At 45.6% G+C, this 20000-nt stretch overlaps 2 protein-coding genes across 2 annotated transcripts in view; both read right to left on the bottom strand.

Annotated features, from left to right (window-relative positions):
- Positions 1-931, bottom strand: part of morc3a (MORC family CW-type zinc finger 3a) — a 17591-nt gene extending 16660 nt beyond the window's left edge. Inside the window, exon 1 of the mRNA XM_080537047.1 lies at positions 884-931. Within this exon, the coding sequence (XP_080393173.1) occupies positions 884-925 (42 nt within the window). The 5' untranslated portion in view covers positions 926-931. The remainder of the gene's footprint in view (positions 1-883) is intronic.
- A 2676-nt stretch (positions 932-3607) lies between these two features.
- dop1b (DOP1 leucine zipper like protein B) overlaps positions 3608-20000 on the bottom strand; it is a gene marked incomplete at its 5' end in the record, with an annotated part of 42687 nt that continues 26294 nt past the window's right edge. The window contains 12 exon segments of the mRNA XM_080537049.1: positions 3608-5168; positions 5330-5462; positions 6766-6912; positions 7881-7936; positions 8194-8330; positions 10453-10581; positions 11052-11113; positions 13067-13216; positions 13969-14078; positions 14336-14418; positions 18819-18978; positions 19363-19429. Coding sequence (XP_080393175.1) covers positions 4833-5168; positions 5330-5462; positions 6766-6912; positions 7881-7936; positions 8194-8330; positions 10453-10581; positions 11052-11113; positions 13067-13216; positions 13969-14078; positions 14336-14418; positions 18819-18978; positions 19363-19429 — 1570 coding nt within the window. The 3' untranslated portion in view covers positions 3608-4832.

Below are 20000 nucleotides of genomic sequence, written 5' to 3' on the forward strand. Positions count from 1 at the left end.
GGGGTGGGGATGAAAGGATCTTGGGGGAGTGCAGACAGAGAAAGACACACACACAGTTCACAGTTGTATGGCTCTCGTGTTGATGACTGCAGCACACACACACACACACACACACACACACACATATGGAAAGCAGTGAGGAAACGAAAGTGAAAGAAGCTCTGTTTGGAAAATTCAAACCCAAAATGGCGCTACAACATTACAACAATCCCTCTGCGTAATCATTATGTATTATTTGAATGTTGCTTGTCTTCTAACCTTTATTAGGCTAGAGAGCTATACAAATAAATACATATATTATTATCATCATATTATTAGTCACTATAATAATAGTAATATAATAGTTAGATTATAGTTTCTCAGAGAGAGGCAGTCACAACAACACCGCATGACCATGGTGGGGTGCGTTCGTAAATACGCTCTGGGAAATCTGATCAGCACTCATGGAACGCCTCTCGTCCAATCAAATCACTTGGACTTGGTTACTTTGTAACCGTTGAACCCCAGTGTGCGCTCCGGCGCTCTCAGAGCGAATCTACGAACGCAGCCATGTTTTGAGTCAGACAGTAACTGTTATTATAGCTATTATATTATTATATCTGATAACAAACGCCTCGTAACCAGATAACGACAATAACAAAAACCCTCAGCAATGCAATGGTATCCGAAATATGGTATTTGTTTGTGTTTAAAAAACAGTAGTATCGTATGTAATCCCAAAACATGTCCTGCTATGCGAGCGGACCAACAGTAAACAGTTACAATGTATGACTGTTTGAAAACAACAGGAGGAGAGGCTGGACGCTTTGCTTCAGCATCGACATGTCAAACACATCACATCATGTAGAATAATAATGTATATAGAATAAAACATCATTTTTACCTGACTTTGTGGAACCCCTCTGTTCTGTGTTTGGGCGGCCATCTTCCACGGTGGTCATCACGTCAAGCTGCCTGCATGCTGCGTGAGGGGAGTGGCTAGACACCTCCGTGGACCCGCGCACTTTGGACATAACCCCGCCCCCACTTGGACATAAACCCGCCCACATCATTAGGTGTTTATTAATGCCTGTGTGGTGTTATTTTTTTAAATGTTGACATTTTTGAGTTTGTAATTCATAAAATACAAAGGTTCCATCTCACAAAACATAATGGAATGTAAAAACTTTGACGCTCAATATCTCTGAACTACCCTAAACGGAGATAGAACCTTATCATTCTAAACGGAGATAGAACCTTATCATTCTAAACGGAGATAGAACCTTATCATTCTAAGCTCACGATTTCTTGCTGCGTGCCACTACTACACTACAGTATCATCCTTTGTACTAAAACATTTGTCGTGTATTTCATGCTCTCTGACACACAATGGATAGATTGTAAACATGCCCATGAGGGGTTGGGCACACACAGACACACACAGATACACACACATGCTGGCCTTTTGACCAGCATCTGCAGTGGCTGTAATAGGATCACGGGTAGATATAATTGCATTAGGGCCCGAGCCAGCAAGACGCCCATAGGGTGAATTGCATTAGAATTGCATTAGACCGCCCCGCGGTGGTGTAGCGGTCTACGCACTGGCCGCTAGTGCATGCTGCCCACCGGGGCCGGGGTTCGTATCCCGGCTCGCCAGATCCAGATAATGGCCGAGGCACACGGGAAGCGGCATATTGGCCGGCCGCTTCCGAGGGGGGGTATAGGAGTATTTCTGGACTAGGATCCGTCGCGCAACACCGCCCCCTGGGGTGCCGGAATAACAGTACTGGGCTCGAGGAGCCAGTCAGCCTAGTCTGCCTGGCGCCCTCCTCTGGGACTGCCGGCCACGGGGTCGGGCGGCGGATCCAATGCAATAGGCAGGGGATAATTGGATGCTAAGTTGGGTTAAATTGGCTACCAAATTGGGTGAAAAAGGGATAAAATCTGAAAGAAAAAAAAAAAGAAAAAAAAAAGTTTAAAAAAAAAGAAAAAAAAAAAAAAAAGAATTGCATTAGACCATAGGGTGAATTGCATTAGAATTGCATTAGACCATGGGGTTATGGAAGACAACAAGGCATTAACAGATGTTAACACAGAAGGAACCCAAAGAGTCCTTAGGATAGCCCCTGATAATAAGATAATAAGATAATAAGATCCTACTTACAGGACAGAAACTACTATGTCTCCACTGGCAACTTTGTATCTGACCAAATTAAAATGACGTGGATAGCCTAGAGACACAGACACCTAGAAGGGGACATCATTGGTTAGAAGACCATATCTCTGGTTTGATTGGCTCAAGGATGAAGGGATTTGCATAACGCCAAAGGGTTAAAATCCCTTGGACAAACACACTCTGTCTCTTTTTTCACATCCTGCGACCAATTCAGATGACCAGCTCCAGAGAGAGCCATGCTTTGTAACCTGCTTTTTTGAATAAACAGTCTTAAATTTGCTCAAGAACTCTTCTTCATTTTTAGCAGCAACAGATACCAAAATATACGAAACATTTTAACAAGCTGATCCTGTGCCAGGGATATCTTCTGCCCTGATCTGGGAGTCATCCTCCTCTTGTTCCGAGGCTACTAGTATATTTACGACCTGGGGAGTTAGCAGAGATATAAATGGTATTTCCTAATTAACTGACCAATGTCTGTCTGGATGCCTTGAAACTGATGGGGGTGACCTGATGTGACCATTCATGTTTTTCAGAAGTCTGAATCTCCAACAGTTGCTAATATGGGAAAATAACAAAATGTCACAAATATGAAAAGCTGCTCCTTAGGAAAGGCTATCATATATTTAATTTACTTATATTGACCCTATAAACTATTTAGTATAGGTAAGGTTTTGCCCACTCAGATGGTACCGGTTCTGGCCCATGGACTAAATGTTGGGGCGGCTGTGGCGCAGGTTGGCAAGGTTGGCAGATCGGCGGGTCGAACCCCGGCTGGCCACATGTTGAGGTGTCCTCGGGCAAGACACTGAACCCCAAATTGCTCCCAATGAGTGGGCCGGCGCCTTGCGTGGTTGCATGGTAGCTTGCCACCATTGGTGTGTGAATGTGTGTGTGAATGTGTGAATGAGAGGCCGTTGTAAAGCGCTTTGGAATAAGGCGCTATATAAGTGCCCATTTACCATTTGTATGGAGTTTACGACCTCAAATCACTTGACTGCTCACAGGTAAGAATTCAGAGGTGGTCATGAATGCACCATCACCATCAGTCATGAATGCACCATCAGTAGAGGGCTTAAGAATACAAAGTGCTTCCATCCCCTCTTCTTGGATTTGGCAGTTGCAAATAAATAAGCAAACAAAGCAATGTTAAGATTTGAGCGACATTTATTTCATGTTTATTTACAAACCATGATATATTAATTATTTCTAATATTAACAAATAATGATTTTAAGGATACTTTAAACATTAAAATGATTTAGCTAAGCATTCAAATGTGAAGAACAAAACATAATGACATGTATGAGTCCAACTATTTCCAGAAACACCTAGAAACAGACAGTAGCTTAAGACTTCCCTTGAATAAAATACCAAAATGACAAAGTACATTTTATCATATCAGATATCTAATGAGCATTTGGAGAGTACATGAGAGGACACAAATATGCAGAGTACATGAGAGGACACACAAATACAATTCTATAATTTACTCACAAAAACAAAAACTAACAGTGACACCATGGTTGACTATAAGCAGGGCTTCTTGACCCTTTAAAAGCCTCGTATCATCTCGATGTTCAGGTAGAACAGAGTACCACAGACAGAGTACCACCCTCACCTGTTCCTGCAGTCTCATTGGAATACATGACATTCTGAGAGGGTTAGACAGACAGGGTTGCGTGAAAGAGAGAGCGTTTTAAACGGGAGAGGTTCTCATATCAGTACCATGGAATGGAATCAGTAGTCATTATGGATACCGCTATCCTTCCTTCCCCGTGTTACATTGCAGCTCCTTATACGACGAGTGTCACCTGTAAAAGCTTGTATAAATATACAAAACACCCAATTTTCAATTGCCTCTTTAGTCTTTTCAGTAAAGGACCTATATCATCTAATGACCCGAACTCACTCGATTCTCTCTCACAGGAAAACTTAATGGGGTCTAACCGTGGTAAAGATAAAGATAATAGACCAGGCCTGAGTTGGAAGAACACATAATGATGGAATTCAAATCAACACAAAGGACAATGCAGTGCAGCATGCAGACCCACACAGTATCCTATTCAGTACTCAGAGCAATTAATTGTGACATCATCATCGTTATTAAATCATAGCTAAGTTCGAACAGCTCTCAGCCAAGCTTGTCTCCATCAACCCATTGTATAACCACAATTATGTTCCAGTGTGTTTAGGTTGTTCACAGATAGATTCTAGAATCTATCTTGGATGTAACATTCATATTCATATTCATTGGAGTGTTAATATATTGGACAAAATCATGAGACAATTCAACAATTCAAATCCCAAAAGATTGCAGTTTAGCTGGCGTACAATACAACAATGCTTCCAGTGGTTGTGCCCGTTTAACACATTCTGTTTTGGTTTCCAGTTCTTCGAGGGTTCTTTTGACTAGAGAGTTGTAAAGACGTATGTTTTTCTTTTCCAAATGTGACAACACCATCCGCCTGGTCGACTGTCGATAGATATAGCTAGCTAGCCATCTGTTAGCCGGCTAGCGAACCAAAACATGCAATTTAGCTTCACTAAACTAAACTACATTGTTGTTAATCTACTTTGTTTGGCTTGCTACTTTGCTTGATTGAATCGGTAAGTTAGCAGAAGTAAGCATGTATGTTCAATATGGTAAACCAACCCTGCATGCCGAAAAATCTCCTAAGATTGTTGTGTGTGTTGAGGGACAGTCGACCAGCCGAGTGTAAACCCTTGGTAACTCTCCATGGAGTCCAGGAACTCTCCCTCAGTGATCTGCTCAAGCTTCCTCAGCACAGTGTCGGCGTTGGCGGCGGGGTATTCTGCTACTGGGAGGCAGGGGGGAGGCTGGGGGGAGGAGCTGGGGGAGGAGGAGCCGTGGCGTGGAGGGCCCTGGAAGGAACAGCAGAGGGTGCGGAAGAAGGGAACCAGCTGGGTGATGGAGGAGAGGGAGCGGCGGGTGAGGAGGGGGAACTCCAGAGGCTCCGTAGACGACTCCTCGTTCAGCCCGTTCAGAGGCTGGAACGACAGGGGATGACATCATCAGACTGGGACGAAGGCAGTAGCCATGACGATGAACATGCAGCATACAAGTATTTGGCAGCAGCACTGCAAACATTTTAGACCAATGTGTGTGTGTGTGTGTGTGTGTGTGTGTGTGTGTGTGTGTATTTCCTCACCCCGTAGCGTTGGGTCAGCCCCTCCAGGACTCGGACCACGTGGGGTTTACACTCCTGCTCCCCCTCCAGCAGACCGTTCTCTGGGCCGCTGTACCGGTCCACATCCACCTCCGGAACAAACGCCCAGCGATACCTGAGACACACACACAGATAGACACACACACAGGTAGACACACACACACACACACACACACACACACACACACACACAGGTAGACACACACACACACACACACACACACACACACACACAGACACACAGACACAGACACACACACACACACACAGACACACACACACAGATAGACACACACACAGACACACACACACACACACACACACAGATAGACACACAGACACAGACACAGACACAGACACACACACACACAGACACACACACACAGACACACACACACACACACACACACACACACACACACACGACACAGACACAGACACACAGACACACAGACACACACACACACACACACACACACACACACACATTTTAATCATTTATTTCTGTCCACATAGAAACAAGTATACAAGGACACAAATACTGAAGGCACAGATGGGATGCATTCACAAACAGACATGGACAATGTCTTTCACATACAACAGGACAAGACTCACGGGTACAAGTAACACCGTCTCCGCCATATTTGGCGGCTGCCAATAATCGCAGAGACAGAGCAATACTTGCTGAGCCTTTTTGCTCACACACACACACACACACACATACATCCTGTTAGTCAATAGTGTGTATGATAAGATGGCCTTGCTGTCAAGATATTGGACGGTGACCTTTGGCCTTTAATATCATGTGAGCTCAGATATGAAAGGGCGTATTAATGATAACACCTGACCTTTGACCCCCCCCCAGACTATGTGCACATCACAGGAAGTCTTATCCACATCACCGTGCCTGGCCTGACCTTATGTAAAAAGGGCCATGTTGACCCCTGTAACTTTGATGTCATGTATTTCAATGACTATAGTAGGACATGCTAAGCACACGTTAAGCACACGTTAAGCGTTAAAACACGTTAAACACGTTTTTTTTGGTCAAGAGTTGCCGCTAAATCTGATGACTAGTGTTAAAGTTAAAATAACATCCTGGAATTGTAGAGGATTAAATAAAATTGTCAAAATAAAACAAGTATTGGGGAGATTAAAACAGTTTCAGTCAAAGATTATATTCTTACAAGAATCTCATCTATTACCTGACGACATTCCTAAAATACGCAAGAGATGGCCTGGCCAGGTCATCTCAGCCTCATTTAGCTCTCATGCAAGGGGAGTTATCACTCTTATTCACAAGTCTATCCCATACCATATAGTGCATTGATGTCATGTATTTCAATGACTATAGTAGGACATGCTAAGCACACGTTAAGCACACGTTAAGCACACGTGACGCAGGGCGAGGCTCTCACATCTGAAAGAGGGGCATCCTCTCCGGAGGGAAGGCCAGGGCGGTGTCCAGGAACTTGCAGGCGGACAGGAACATGTCCAGGTCCGTCTGGCAGAACTGCAGAGACCCGCCGGTCCTGTCCAGACCTCCACGCATCACCTTACTGATCCTGAGAGAGAGAGAGGGAGAGAGACGGAGAGACAGGAGGTGAGCAGGAGAAAGACGACAGCCTCCACGTGGCCTCCTCCGCAAGTATGAATGAATGAATGAATGAATGAATTAATGGTCTTTATTGTCATTGCTATAGTACAGGTACCAAACAACAAAATTTGGGAGGGGTGGCTCCCCTGGTGCTAGGAAAAAAAAAAAACTAAAAAAACAAGAAGGGAAAGGAGCTGGTTTACATAAATAAAGGCTATGTACACTATCCACTATACTATACTGTACAGATAAAACGACTAGGGTTGTCATATTGCACATAGTGTTATTGCACATTCATTTAAAGTGTCGCAGTTTGCAGGCTTGAAATGTACACATTTGTGCCTCAGCACTACACCTGATTTTTCAATCCAGCATCTGCTAAGTAACAGGAAATGGTGCAAGACCAACTTGTGAAACTAATGTCGCCAACCAAACGTCGAGCTAGCAGGAGAAACACTTCATCAAGACTCAGTGAAACGTGCTTGAAAAACACGAGACGATGATGATCTGAGGTATAGATTGAAACGGGTGCAAAAGATTCGATCGAAAACCCCCTGGAGATGCATCATCTCGTTCTAGAGAGGGACATAATATTACAATCATAACAGATATGATATCACAGACCAACACGACCATCTCATCTATCCTCACTTACAAATGAATTGCACTTTATTTTTATTTTTTTATCTATACCTGTCTACTGTCTTCATTTCCTATCACCACTGTTATTATTATACATTTTTATTTATTTATTTATATCCTTCATCCTGGGATGTACCACTTGGGATTTTGTGGGGGGGATATGTTTGTGTTTTGTGAAAAAAAAACAGAAAAGTACTGTTTTTGTATATCTGTAACATCTGCCTTACTCTCAATAAAATAAAATAAAATAAAAAATAACAAAATATTCGATGGAACCATCACTCTGAGACTCACTTTGACACCTCTTTATCCCCCAGTAATGCTTTCTGCAGGCGGGCAAACATGCGGATCTGAGCAAAGATTTGAGAGAGAGAGAGAGAGAGAGAGAGAGAGAGAGAGAGAGAGAGAGAGAGAGAGAGAAACCTTTACATTGTACTTAAAACCAATAAAATACTTAAAACCGCTTGTAAGTAGATTATAGCCAGTTGACTGACATGAATATAAGTGGCCCTCGGGCGATCAATAACGCTTTTTTAATTTAATAATTGAATACAGGATGTCAAGAAGGTTGACAGGAAGTGAGGTCGTCAGGTAGGTGGAACCTCACCAGTTCTGTGACCATGATTGGCCAGAGGGAGGTCAGGTGCTGGGGGGAGATACGCAGCAGAAGGACCCGGAACATCAGGAACATCTGAGCCGAGACGGAGGGAGTCTGACCCATACGCAGGGCCTCGGTGAGACGCTCTGCGGGAGGGAGGGAGGTAGGTAGGGAGGGAGGGAGGTAGGTAGGGAGGGAGGGAGGGAAGGAGGTAGGGAAGGAGGGAGGGAGGGAGGTAGGCAGGTAGGTAGGGAGGGAAGGTGGGAGGGAAGGAGGGAGGGAAAGAGGGAGGGAGGGAAGGAGGGAAGGAGGGAGGGAAGGAGGGAGGGAGGGAGGGAAGAAGGGAGGGAGGGAAGGAGGGAAGGAGGGAGGCAGGGAAGGAGGGAGGGAAGGAGGGAGGGAGGCGGGAGGGAGGGAGGGAAGGAGGGAGGGAGGGAGGGAGAGAGGGAAGGAGGGAGGGAAGGAGGGAAGGATGGAGGGAGGGAGGGAGGGAGGGAAGGAGGGAGGGTAGGAGGGACGGAGGGAAGGAGGGAGGGAGGGAGAGGGAGGAGAAGAGAAAGGGGGGTTCATATACAATAAATCTATCACTTACATTGGCCCTTTAATAAATACAATACAGAACTTTTGTCAATAATTCTTTCAATCCAATTTTCAATGCTTGAATGTTGACTGTATGGTTCATGATGTAATGTTAACCTGTTTTGTATCTGAGAATAACACACAGTCCTAACCCTTAAGACAAACTAAGCCTTTGCTCAGGGGTGTGGGGGGGTATGCCCCTGTATGTGAAGGAGTGGATGGCCCAGAGCTTCCTACAGCTGAATGAGAGCAAGGGGGAAATCCTCCTCATCGGCAACACCACCGCCATCACTCAGCTCAGCACCAACATGGGAAGCCTGTCCACCCTTGTCAGACCACATGTCAAGAACCTCGGTGTCATCTTTGACTCCGAGCTTAACCTTGACCGACAAGTGAGCTCCGTCGTGAAGGCATGTTTATACCAACTACGCATCATAGCCAAGATCAAGTCCTTCCTCACCCCCAGCGACCTGAGGAGGGTCGTCCTCATGCTAATCTCATCTAGGCTCGACTACTGCAACTCACTATATGCTGGACTTCCTGATAAGACCATCTACCGCCTGCAGCTAGTCCAAAATGCCGCTGCCAGGCTGGTGTCAGGCACCAAAATGAGGGACCACATCTCCCCTGTCCTCACCTCCCTTCACTGGCTCCCAGTGAAGAAGAGAGTGAAGTTCAAAATCTGCACCTTTGTTTTTAAAGCTCTCAACAGTCTCGCCCCACCATACATCAAGGACCTCCTGGACCAGTCCACCTCCTCAAGGCCCAGACCCAGGCTCAGGTCCGACGCCCAACTCTGCCTGAGGGTCCCACGTACCAACCTCAAGAGGAAGGGTGACCGTGCCTTTGCGGTGATAGCACCGACCCTGTGGAACACGCTCCCTTCTGCCATCAAGTTTGCCCCCATTCTGGACTCCTTTAGAGCCAAGTTAAAAACCCACCTCTTCCTAAATGACATTCCCTAAATCTACTCCCTATTTGTTGTGAATTGTATGCCTGAGATTTACGTTTAAGTCGTCTGTGTCTGACTGCTTTCTGTGTTCCTTGTCTTTGTCTTTATCTGTTCCTTTACCCGGGCTGCGCCCCGGGCCGATGTAAAAGTTGGATGGGGGGCGCATTATAAATAAAATTAACATAACATAACATATGTCCAAGCAGGTCATTATCCTGACAATATATTTCTGTCTGTTTAGGGAACCCACCTACCTCAAGAGCTCCCCCATAAGGCTGAAAGTTCTATACAGTAACTTGATGATGAATGAATGAAACTAAAGAATCATTAATCACACACAATATCGTGATCTTGGAATGATAAGGTTCTATCTCCGTTTAGAATGATAAGGTTCTATCTCCGTTTAGAATGATAAGGTTCTATCTCCGTTTAGGGTAGTTCAGAGATATCGAGCGTCAAAGTTTTTACATTCCATTATGTTCTGTGAGATGGAACCTTTGTATTTTATTAATTACTAACTCAAAAATTTCAACATTTAAAAAATAACACCACACAGGCATTAATAAACACCTAATGGATCAGATTATGTAAAAAACTCAATTTTGAGCAAAAATTGAGATAGAACCTTATAATTCTAACGTCACGATATGCAGAAAGCCCAGCCTGTACCTTGGATGAGGGGCAGGTAGAGATGGTACTGTACCTTGGATGAGGGGCAGGTAGAGGTGGTACTGTACCTTGGATGAGGGGCAGGTAGAGATGGTACTGGTCGATCTCTCCGCTGAACATGGCGAAGGCCTGCCGTTTCAGCAGCATGGGCTTCTGCTCGGCACTGGGGAACAGCTTCAGAGAGCTGCTCTGCATACCTGCAACACACACACCCAGTTAAAACACACACTAGTGACACACTACGGACACACATGCGCACACGCACACACATACACATACAAGCCCCTCTTTCTCTGTCGTATTGTATCATTCTGTATCCATGCTAGTGGCACTCTCTCTCTCACCACGCACACACACTTTCTCTATCGTATTCTGGCGTACCGTGACATACACTTGTGACATGTTAGCCCTCTATCCAATCAGAGACACTTTCAGTAGTCAAATGCATCCCACTCCAGTCTCTCCGCTCCTTCTCTGTAACACGTCATCAGTGTTTCATACACTTCATTCTGACCTCTCTGTCACTTCATAGCTTCACGAACTCTCTCTCACCTCCCTTACACATTGAACAACCCCTCTTCCGCCCCCCCCCCCCCACACTCACAACCTTCTTACACATCCCCCATTTCCAACTTTTTAAAAAAGAGGTTGGGGAGACTTGACTCACTCATGAGGTCTTTGAACATGGTCTTCTCATGGGTCAGCAGGTGGTCTATGATGGACCTCCAGCTGCAGGAGACACAGGAGTGGAACACACCAGTTAGTACTGGTAAGCAAACTGGCTAGTAGTCGCTCTATTGGTAGAGGGCTGCAAGGGAATTTTTCCTGGCTACATAGTATACAGGTTTTTTACTTTTGCCTGCTCGCGGCTCTGTCAGTATTGATTGATTGATTGACTGATTGACTGAACATTTTCATTGTGTGCAGCGCATTGAGTTGCATCTTGTAAGAAATGCGCTATACAAATACAATTTGATTTGATTTGATTTGAGTTATGAGTCAACATATTAGCCTGACGATATCAACACAGAATGTTTCATGATTGAACGAGGGGCCCCCACATTGAATGAATGAATGAATGAAAACCTTTATTGTCCCCAATGGGGAAATGTTGTTGTCAAACAGCTTAGTAGGGCAGACAGAAAACATTCAATAAATAAATAAATAAAACAGTGCAGGCTCAATAAGTAAGTAAACAGTGCAAGATAAAGTGCTCAAGTGCATGTATAGTCCAAGTAGCAGTCTTAACCAGTGATGTGAATAACGGCGTTAAAATAAACGGCGTTACTAACGGCGTTATTTTTTCCAGTAACGGGTAATCTAATTGATTATTATTTCCATCGTTATAACGCTGTTACCGTTACCGGTAATTCAATGCTGCGCGTTACTAGTTACTACTGAAGCTTCTCATTGTCATCCGACCTCAGTCACAGCTGCAAAGGTGTTCTTTGTTTGTTTGTTGGGGAGGGGAGGGGCGAGACAACCGTGCAAGTGATCATGATTGGCTATGGTAGAGAACATTTCATGGTAAGCCAACCATAGTTCAGTGTTGTGCGGATGTTTCTACACACAAACCACACGCGCGCACAGCACCACACTCAAACTATCAGAGAGATACATGCAGCAATGGCGAGTCCCGAGTGTTCTGAGGTGAACGTGGCGTTTTCACGGTGGAAGTACAGGCACTATTTCAACCTCATTGAGGTAAAATGTAAAAACGTACATGATGTGTACTTTATGTCCCGGGGCTAAATGTTTGTCCACGTCCGTTGTAAGCAACTCTAACCTAATGAAGTCAATATGTCTACCAGTTGTGGTCTGTTGAAGTGCACTACATATGAAAAGTTCCCTGCTGAAACCTGCTCAGAAAAAAAATTCAAAATTATTTTCTTCCTGATAGGGACACTTTGGTCCCCTAGATGGCACATTTATCTTCTAATCTGGCAGTGGGTAAGCTTTTTTTTGGCTGACTGACCTTAACTTGTCAGCTCTTCTACACCACGGCTAGCCTTCTGCACCATGGTAAAAAGTAAAAAAAGTACAAAAAAAGTAAAAAAAAAACGCAATAGTTACTTTCCCTAGTAACTAGTTACTTTTATAATAAAGTAATGTTAGCTAGGGTTAAATGCTATATTCTAATTCAGCCTGGTTGTAAAGCAGGTAATGCTAACCCAGCGCTAGTTCAACAGACCGTAGTAGACTTCAGACACAAAGAGGCACAGAGTCAAAAGAGCTCAGTTTTCTTGCGCAAGGAGAGCGATTCAGAGAGACCGTGTTAAGGGCCAGTCAAAGTCGATCTGAATCTTTCACTCTTCCAAGTCAGCCTTTATTGTAACACGAATGGAAAAGGGGGAGGGCAGTTTTCATGGGAAAGCACCGCGTTAGTATAAACAGTTTCATGGGAAAGCAGCTTAACATAAACAGTTTCATTGGAATGTACAGCTTAACATATACAGTTTCATGGAAAAGTACAGCTTAACATATACAGTTTCATGGAATGCACAGCCCAACACAAACAGCCTCATGGGAATGCACCTTAACATAAACAGTTTCATTGCTGGGCCCCTCGGACAACACAATGTCAGAAAGTGGAGGCCCGATAAGGAGTGGAAAGATGAGCAAGAGTCTGGGAATGCATTCTTAAAAATAAAAAAAGGAAGTCAAGTGTGAACACGGCCTTACTGGGTGGTACAGCAGGCGTCCATGGTGAAGAAGAGGGGGTCCATGTAGAGCTCGAAGGCCTCTTTCCTCCAGGCCCTCTTGGTGTAGGCGTACCCACTCAGACTGCTCAGGAGCTGGGCCCCCGCGCCGAAGCTGGGCATGTTGTGGGCGCTGGGGGGAAGAGAGACTCTGGTTGGTTAATAAAGTCACATGATGTCATTGGCCTGATTCTAACTGAACCTAGGGGTGTGTGTGTGTGTGTGTGTGTGTGTGTGTGTCTGGCTGTGAATGTATACATGCATCCCTGTCTAAGAGACTGTGCATCTCAACATTAGCCTGTGTGTGTGTGTGTGTGTGTGTGTGTGTGTGTGTGTGTGTGTGTGTGTGTGTGGGGGGGTGTGTCTGTGTGTGTGTGCGGGGGTATGTGGGTGTGTGTGTGTGGGTGTGTGTGTGTGTGTGTGGGTGTGTGTCGATGTGTGTGGGTGTGTGTGTGTGTGTGTGTGTGTGTGTGTGTGTCTGGCTGTGAATGTATACATAGTATTCCAGTTGTCAGGTCAGTTATTCGGTTGTTAAGTCGTGACGTGTTTCCGGGTCCAACGTTGGCTGAGGCGCTCTCTTCGAAATGCCTCAGTAATAATAATAATTCATTATATTTGTATAGCGCTTTTCCGAGGCTCAAAGACGCTGACAAATATGGGGAAAAACGGGAAAGTGCTGCTGTGTCCCTTGTTGTATGAATAGATCCCAAAACTATTGAACTATCTCTGAACTACCCTAAACGGAGATAGAACCTTATGATTCTAAGCTCACGATTAGCTGATGATAAGAGTCATATTTAAACCGCCAGGTTGAGCTCGTCTCAGTGACGAGGGAGGAGGGGCTCCTGGGACCAGGGTGGTATTATATTATGTTGTCATGGTTACCTGTGGTTCTTCAGGTAAGGGAAGACATAGTACATGAGGCGGGAGATGAGCGGCACGGCCTTCTCCTTCTCGTCGCTGCGGTACACCATGTCCAGCAGGGGGGCGAGGACCTGACCAGGGAGGGAGGGTCAGACACACACACACACGCGCACGCGCACACACACACACACACACACACACGCACGCACGCACGCACGCACACACTCTTTCTATCACTCTCCCACACACATGCATGTTCTTTCTATCACTCTTCCAAACACACACACACACACACACACTCTTTCTATCATTCTTCCAAACACACACCCACACATAAACACACACACACACACACACACACACACACACACACACACACACTCCATACCTCTGCCAGGAGCGCCAGGGCCTGAACACTGTACACAGAGGGCGCTGAGGAGGAGACCATGGTGCTGGTCTGAGCTACTGAGTCTGGAACACACACATTTTAAATGCTTTGATTATGTCCACATACAGTACATGTACAATTCTAAAGGACATAAATACTAACAGTGCATTTTGATATCATGGAAACAATCTGTTACAGTAATGCTGGGCCAACAACCAGTTCTGCCACACACAGGATGTTATTCACACCAGATGATACCAGTGGGTTGACTGATACAGTATCACTACTGTAAAACAGACAGTCTCCAGCTTATGGGTACAGGAAGCACCGCCACACACACACACACACACACACACACACACACACACACACACACAGAGAGAGAGAGAGAGACATGAACACACACACACACACACACACACAGAGAGAGAGAGAGAGAGAGAGAGAGAGAGAGAGAGAGACATGAACACACACACACACACAGAGAGAGAGAGACATGAACACACACACACACACACACACACACACAGAGAGAGAGAGAGAGAGAGAGAGAGAGAGACATGAACACACACACACACAGAGAGAGAGAGAGACATGAACACACACACACACACACACACAGAGAGAGAGAGACACGTGTTGGGTTGGTTCTGGGCTTAAATGCTATATTCTGTTCAGCTTGGTTGTAAAGCAAGCCATGCTAACCCATCGCTAGTTCAAACAGACCGTAGTAGACTTTAAACAACAAAGAGACACGGAATCAATCATGATTATTATTTACTTGCAAGGAGGACGAATATAAGGCCTCTCCTGAGAGAGAGACCCCATATTCATACTAATCTCTCCTCCTGTTAGCCAGTTCTTTTATTCTCATACAGAATGCAAAGGAGGAGGCAGTTTGTGATCCTATCAGTCTCCTAGAAAAGGGGGGTGGTGTTCAGAACGAATCATTAACAGACGTGGCCGTGAGCGACCAAAACATGTCCTCGAAAAGTGACATGGAAATCCGATAAGCAGGGGAGAGAAGGGGCGAGCCGACCATCTCTGCCCTGGTTGGCCCAGGGACAATAACACGAGGGGTAATGGGTGAGGAAAAGTTCATAAACAGAGTCCAGAGTACAAGGGTGTACAAGGTTCACACAATCATTAACAGAGCCCAGAGACAGGCTGTACAAAGTTTACACAGTGATACACAGAATTATATAGAGTATCCTGTTTTAACCTTATTTAACATTATGAAAACATTTTCAAACCTATCACATGAACACACACACACACACACACACACACAGAGAGAGAGAGAGAGACATGAACACACACACACACACACACACATAGAGAGAGAGAGAGAGAGACATGAACACACACACACACACACACACAGAGAGAGAGAGAGAGACATGAACACACACACACACACACACACACAGAGAGACATGAACACACACACACACACACACACACACAGAGAGAGAGACATGAACACACACACACACACAGAGAGAGAGAGAGAGAGAGAGAGAGAGAGAGAGAGAGAGAGAGGAGAGAGAGAGAGAGAGAGAGAGAGAGACATGAACACACACACATTTTAATCATTTATTTCTGTCCACATAGAAACAAGTATACAGGGACACAAATACTGAAGGCACAGATGGGATGCATTCACAAACAGACATGGACAATGTCTTTCACATACAACAGGACAAGACTCACGGGTACAAGTAACACCGTCTCCGCCATATTTGGCGGCTGCCAATAATCGCAGAGACAGAGCAATACTTGCTGAGCCTTTTTGCTTCTCCCTTGGACATTCCCAGTAGACGTAGTCCTCTGACAACCAATCTGTGCACATGTCCAAGACTGCCAAATATAAAGACTAATAGCGTACACCTATAGCCTAGCTCTGAGATGGTGTCTACAAGCTGCTGGTATTTCATGACCTTAGTCATGAAGGCTTCCTCTAGGCTTATATCAAAGGTGCATGCTACCTCTAATACAGACACCTCTCTGGACTCTTCATTAACAACAACAACATCTGGTGTGTTAGCAGACAACTGTGAAAAGTGACATTGGTCATTACAGAAATTGAACATAGATGCATTGACACAAGCATGTGTATACATTTTCACTGTAACTGGGAAGTGGAGTGATATGTCCTTTACTATTAGGCTCACAATTCTGTCATGACGTGCTATATACATTCCTTTGTAAACATAACAGCCATTCAAGATATGTGAAAGTGTTTCTGTAACCTGTTCTGTTGTGTGGTGCAAGCAATGAGGAACCTGAGTGGAGGGAAACCAAATAGAGAGGTTGAGTCTGGTAGGAAGGACTTGTAATCTGGCCTTGGTTGTGAATATGACAATGTCCTCATCGAGTGCAGTGTTTTTTAGAAAAGAACACACACACACACACACACACACACACACACACACACACAGAGAGAGAGAGACATGAACACACACACACACACACACACACACACACACAGAGAGAGAGAGAGACATGAACACACACACACACACACACACACACACACACACACACACACAGAGAGAGAGACATGAACACACACACACACACACACACACACACACACAGAGAGAGAGAGAGAGAGACATGAACACAGAGAGAGAGAGAGAGAGAGAGAGAGAGAGAGAGAGAGAGAGAGAGAGAGAGAGAGAGAGAGAGAGACATGAACACACACACACACACAGAGACATGGGGACAGACACTGGTTGTTAAGCATGAATATGAATATGAATATGTATGAGGTTCTTGTCTCCGGGGGAGGGGGGGAGGGCAGCCACAGGCCTGTAGCCTGTGGGGGGGGGGGGCTGGGGAGGGCAGGCTGGGTTGCCATGGTAACAGGGGTGGGTAGGCGGCACCTCTCCCAGAATGATCTGGACCATTGAGTTGGGGTTGCTGGGGGGGGGGGGGGGGGTGAACAGAGCTAGGTTTCCATGGCTACAGTAAAGGTCTCGTCTCTCGGTGCACTCTAGGGTTTGGGGTTGCTATGGTTACCACTGACTTCTGCTGCCCTGATGATTCGGTGGGGGGGGGGGGCACCTGTGGATCTGCTTGATTGGCCTGATTCTAACTGAACCTAGGTGTGTGTGTGTGTGTGTGTGTGTGTGTGTGTGTGTGTGTGAGTGTGTGTGTGTGTGTGTGTGTGTGTGTGTGTGTGTGTGAGTGTGTGTGTGTGTGAGTGTGTGAGTGTGTGTGTGTGTCTGGCTGTGAATGTATACATGCATACCTGTCTAAGAGACTGTGCATCTCAACATTAGCCTGTTTTTGTGTGTGTGTGTGTGTGTGTGTGTGTGTGTGTGTGTTAGGTTTGAATGATGTTTTCATAATGTTAAATGATATAAATGTTTTAAAGAGGACACATTTTGTCCTATTTTGTGATGTAGGCTCCAACCTTGTGCTGGTTTGTGTGGTTTCACAAGCTGGATGCTTGTGAACAGCGGTGGGTCTCCAATCCGGCCCCTTTCGACTTCAACAACAAGTACGTCCCAGGTGTGCAGAATGTCATCTCATACTGTCTGAGCAGAGCCCCTTTGATCAAGCACCAGCCGTATTATCAGAGAGCCCTACCAGTCCCTAGTTAAGGACGCAGAGGCAGTCCAACATGGAGCAGCCCAAGACGCCTTCCACCTGTCCGTGAACACTCTGGTCATCTCGGGACATGGTGAAATCAAACACCTGGCCATATCACCTCTGATGGAGTAGCAGCCGTCCTCTCTGTTCACAAAGAATGGGAGCCCTGTTCTCAAGATAGAGCAGCTTGAACAGAGGCAGTAAGCAGCATGTTCTACCTGCACTCTCACAGAATGCTTCCAGCCTTTAATCAAGCAGAGTTCAAGAGGAAGCAGGGAGAAGACATACCCATATCTAGAGCCATCTACTACGTCTAGAGGAAGCTGCCAGTGACAAGCTGCCGCACAAACATACAAGCTCACCCACTGTCCATTCCTTATCTTCTGTCACAGCTGGGTAGTTTAACTTCCTGACATTGTGTTGAGAGGGGCCCAGCTTTTGTTTGTGTTGGGCTGTACATTCCCATGAAACTGCTTATGTTAAACATTCCCAGGTTACTGTTTATGCCAACGCTGTACTTGTCCATAAAACCCCCTCCCCCTACCCATGTGTGTTCCTCACGAGGCTGGCCCCCCCCTGTATGTGTGTCTTTCTGTGTTGGGAATAAAAGACTGGCTCGGAGGAGGAAAGATTAGTGTGAATCTGGGGTCTCTCTCGCAGGAGAGGCCTGAGATTCATTCTCCTTGCAAGAAAATAAGAATCATGATTGAATCCGGGTCTCTTTGTTGTTTAAAGTCTACTACGGTCTGTTTGAACTAGCGATGGGTTAGCATGGCCTGCTTTACAACCAGGCTGATCAGAATATAGCATTTAACCCTATTAGAACCGAACAGTGTGTGCGTGTGTGTGTGCGTGTGCGTATGTGCGTGGTATCCATGGTTACCGTAGAGGTCCAGCTCCGTGTCCGGGTCGTCGGGCTCCTCCGTCTCACACACCACCTGAGGCTGAACTTTGACCTCCAGGTTGCGGCTGAGCCAGCTGGTCTGCTCCAGGGACGACCCCGCGACCCCGCCCACCGCCTCCAAGATACGCTGGGCCACCTCCTGGAGGGTCGCCATGGGAACCAGATCAACCAATCAACAACCAGTGTTACACCAGGGACTGAACCTCACCCTCTTTATTATTTGATTACCTACCCTCCTTATGGTAACCATGGATACCATGCACGCACACACACGCACGCACGCACACGCACGCGCGCACGTGCACACACACATACACACACACACACAGGCTGATGTTGAGATGCACAGTCTCTTAGACAGGTATGCATGTATACATTCACAGCCAGACACACACCCCCACACACACACACACACCCACACACACATACATACACACACACACACACACACACACACACACACACACACACACACCCCCCACCACCCCACACACACACACACACACACATGACAGTGGCGTACCTGCATGTCTCTCGTGTCCTTCTTGTTGTCCAGGTTGGGGAGGCGGTTGACAAAGTCATTGAGGATCCTGTGAGAGAGCGTCATAGATCAGAGTAGCGTGAGCTTAGAATGATAAGGTTCTATCTTAGAATGATATGGTTCTATCTTAGAATGATAAGGTTCTATCTCCGTTTAGAATGATAAGGTTCTATCTCCGTTTAGAATGATAAGGTTCTATCTCCGTTTAGAATGATAAGGTTCTATCTCCGTTTAGAATGATAAGGTTCTATCTCCGTTTAGAATGATAAGGTTCTATCTCCGTTTAGGGCAGTTCAGAGATATTGAGCGTCAAAGTTGAAGATGGGAACCTTTGTATTTTATTAATTACTAACTAACAAATGTAAAAAATAATAATAATAACACCACACAGGCGTTAATAAACACCTAATGGATCAGATTATGTAAAAAACAAAATGTTGACAAAAATGGAGATAGAACCTTATAATTCTAACGTCACGCTGTGATTATGATCGTAGCATTATTATAAAGCCGGTTCATTCTCAGGGGGTTGTAACGTCACTGTGCTCGGGAGAGGGATGTGGTGAAGCAGGGGAGGCTGGTGGAGGTAGAAATCGGAGGACAGACTCATTGTAATGCAT

The sequence above is a fragment of the Nansenia antarctica genome, assembly GCF_963989245.1.
Source record: "Nansenia antarctica genome assembly, chromosome: 7".
Taxonomy (NCBI): Eukaryota; Metazoa; Chordata; class Actinopteri; order Argentiniformes; family Microstomatidae; genus Nansenia; species Nansenia antarctica.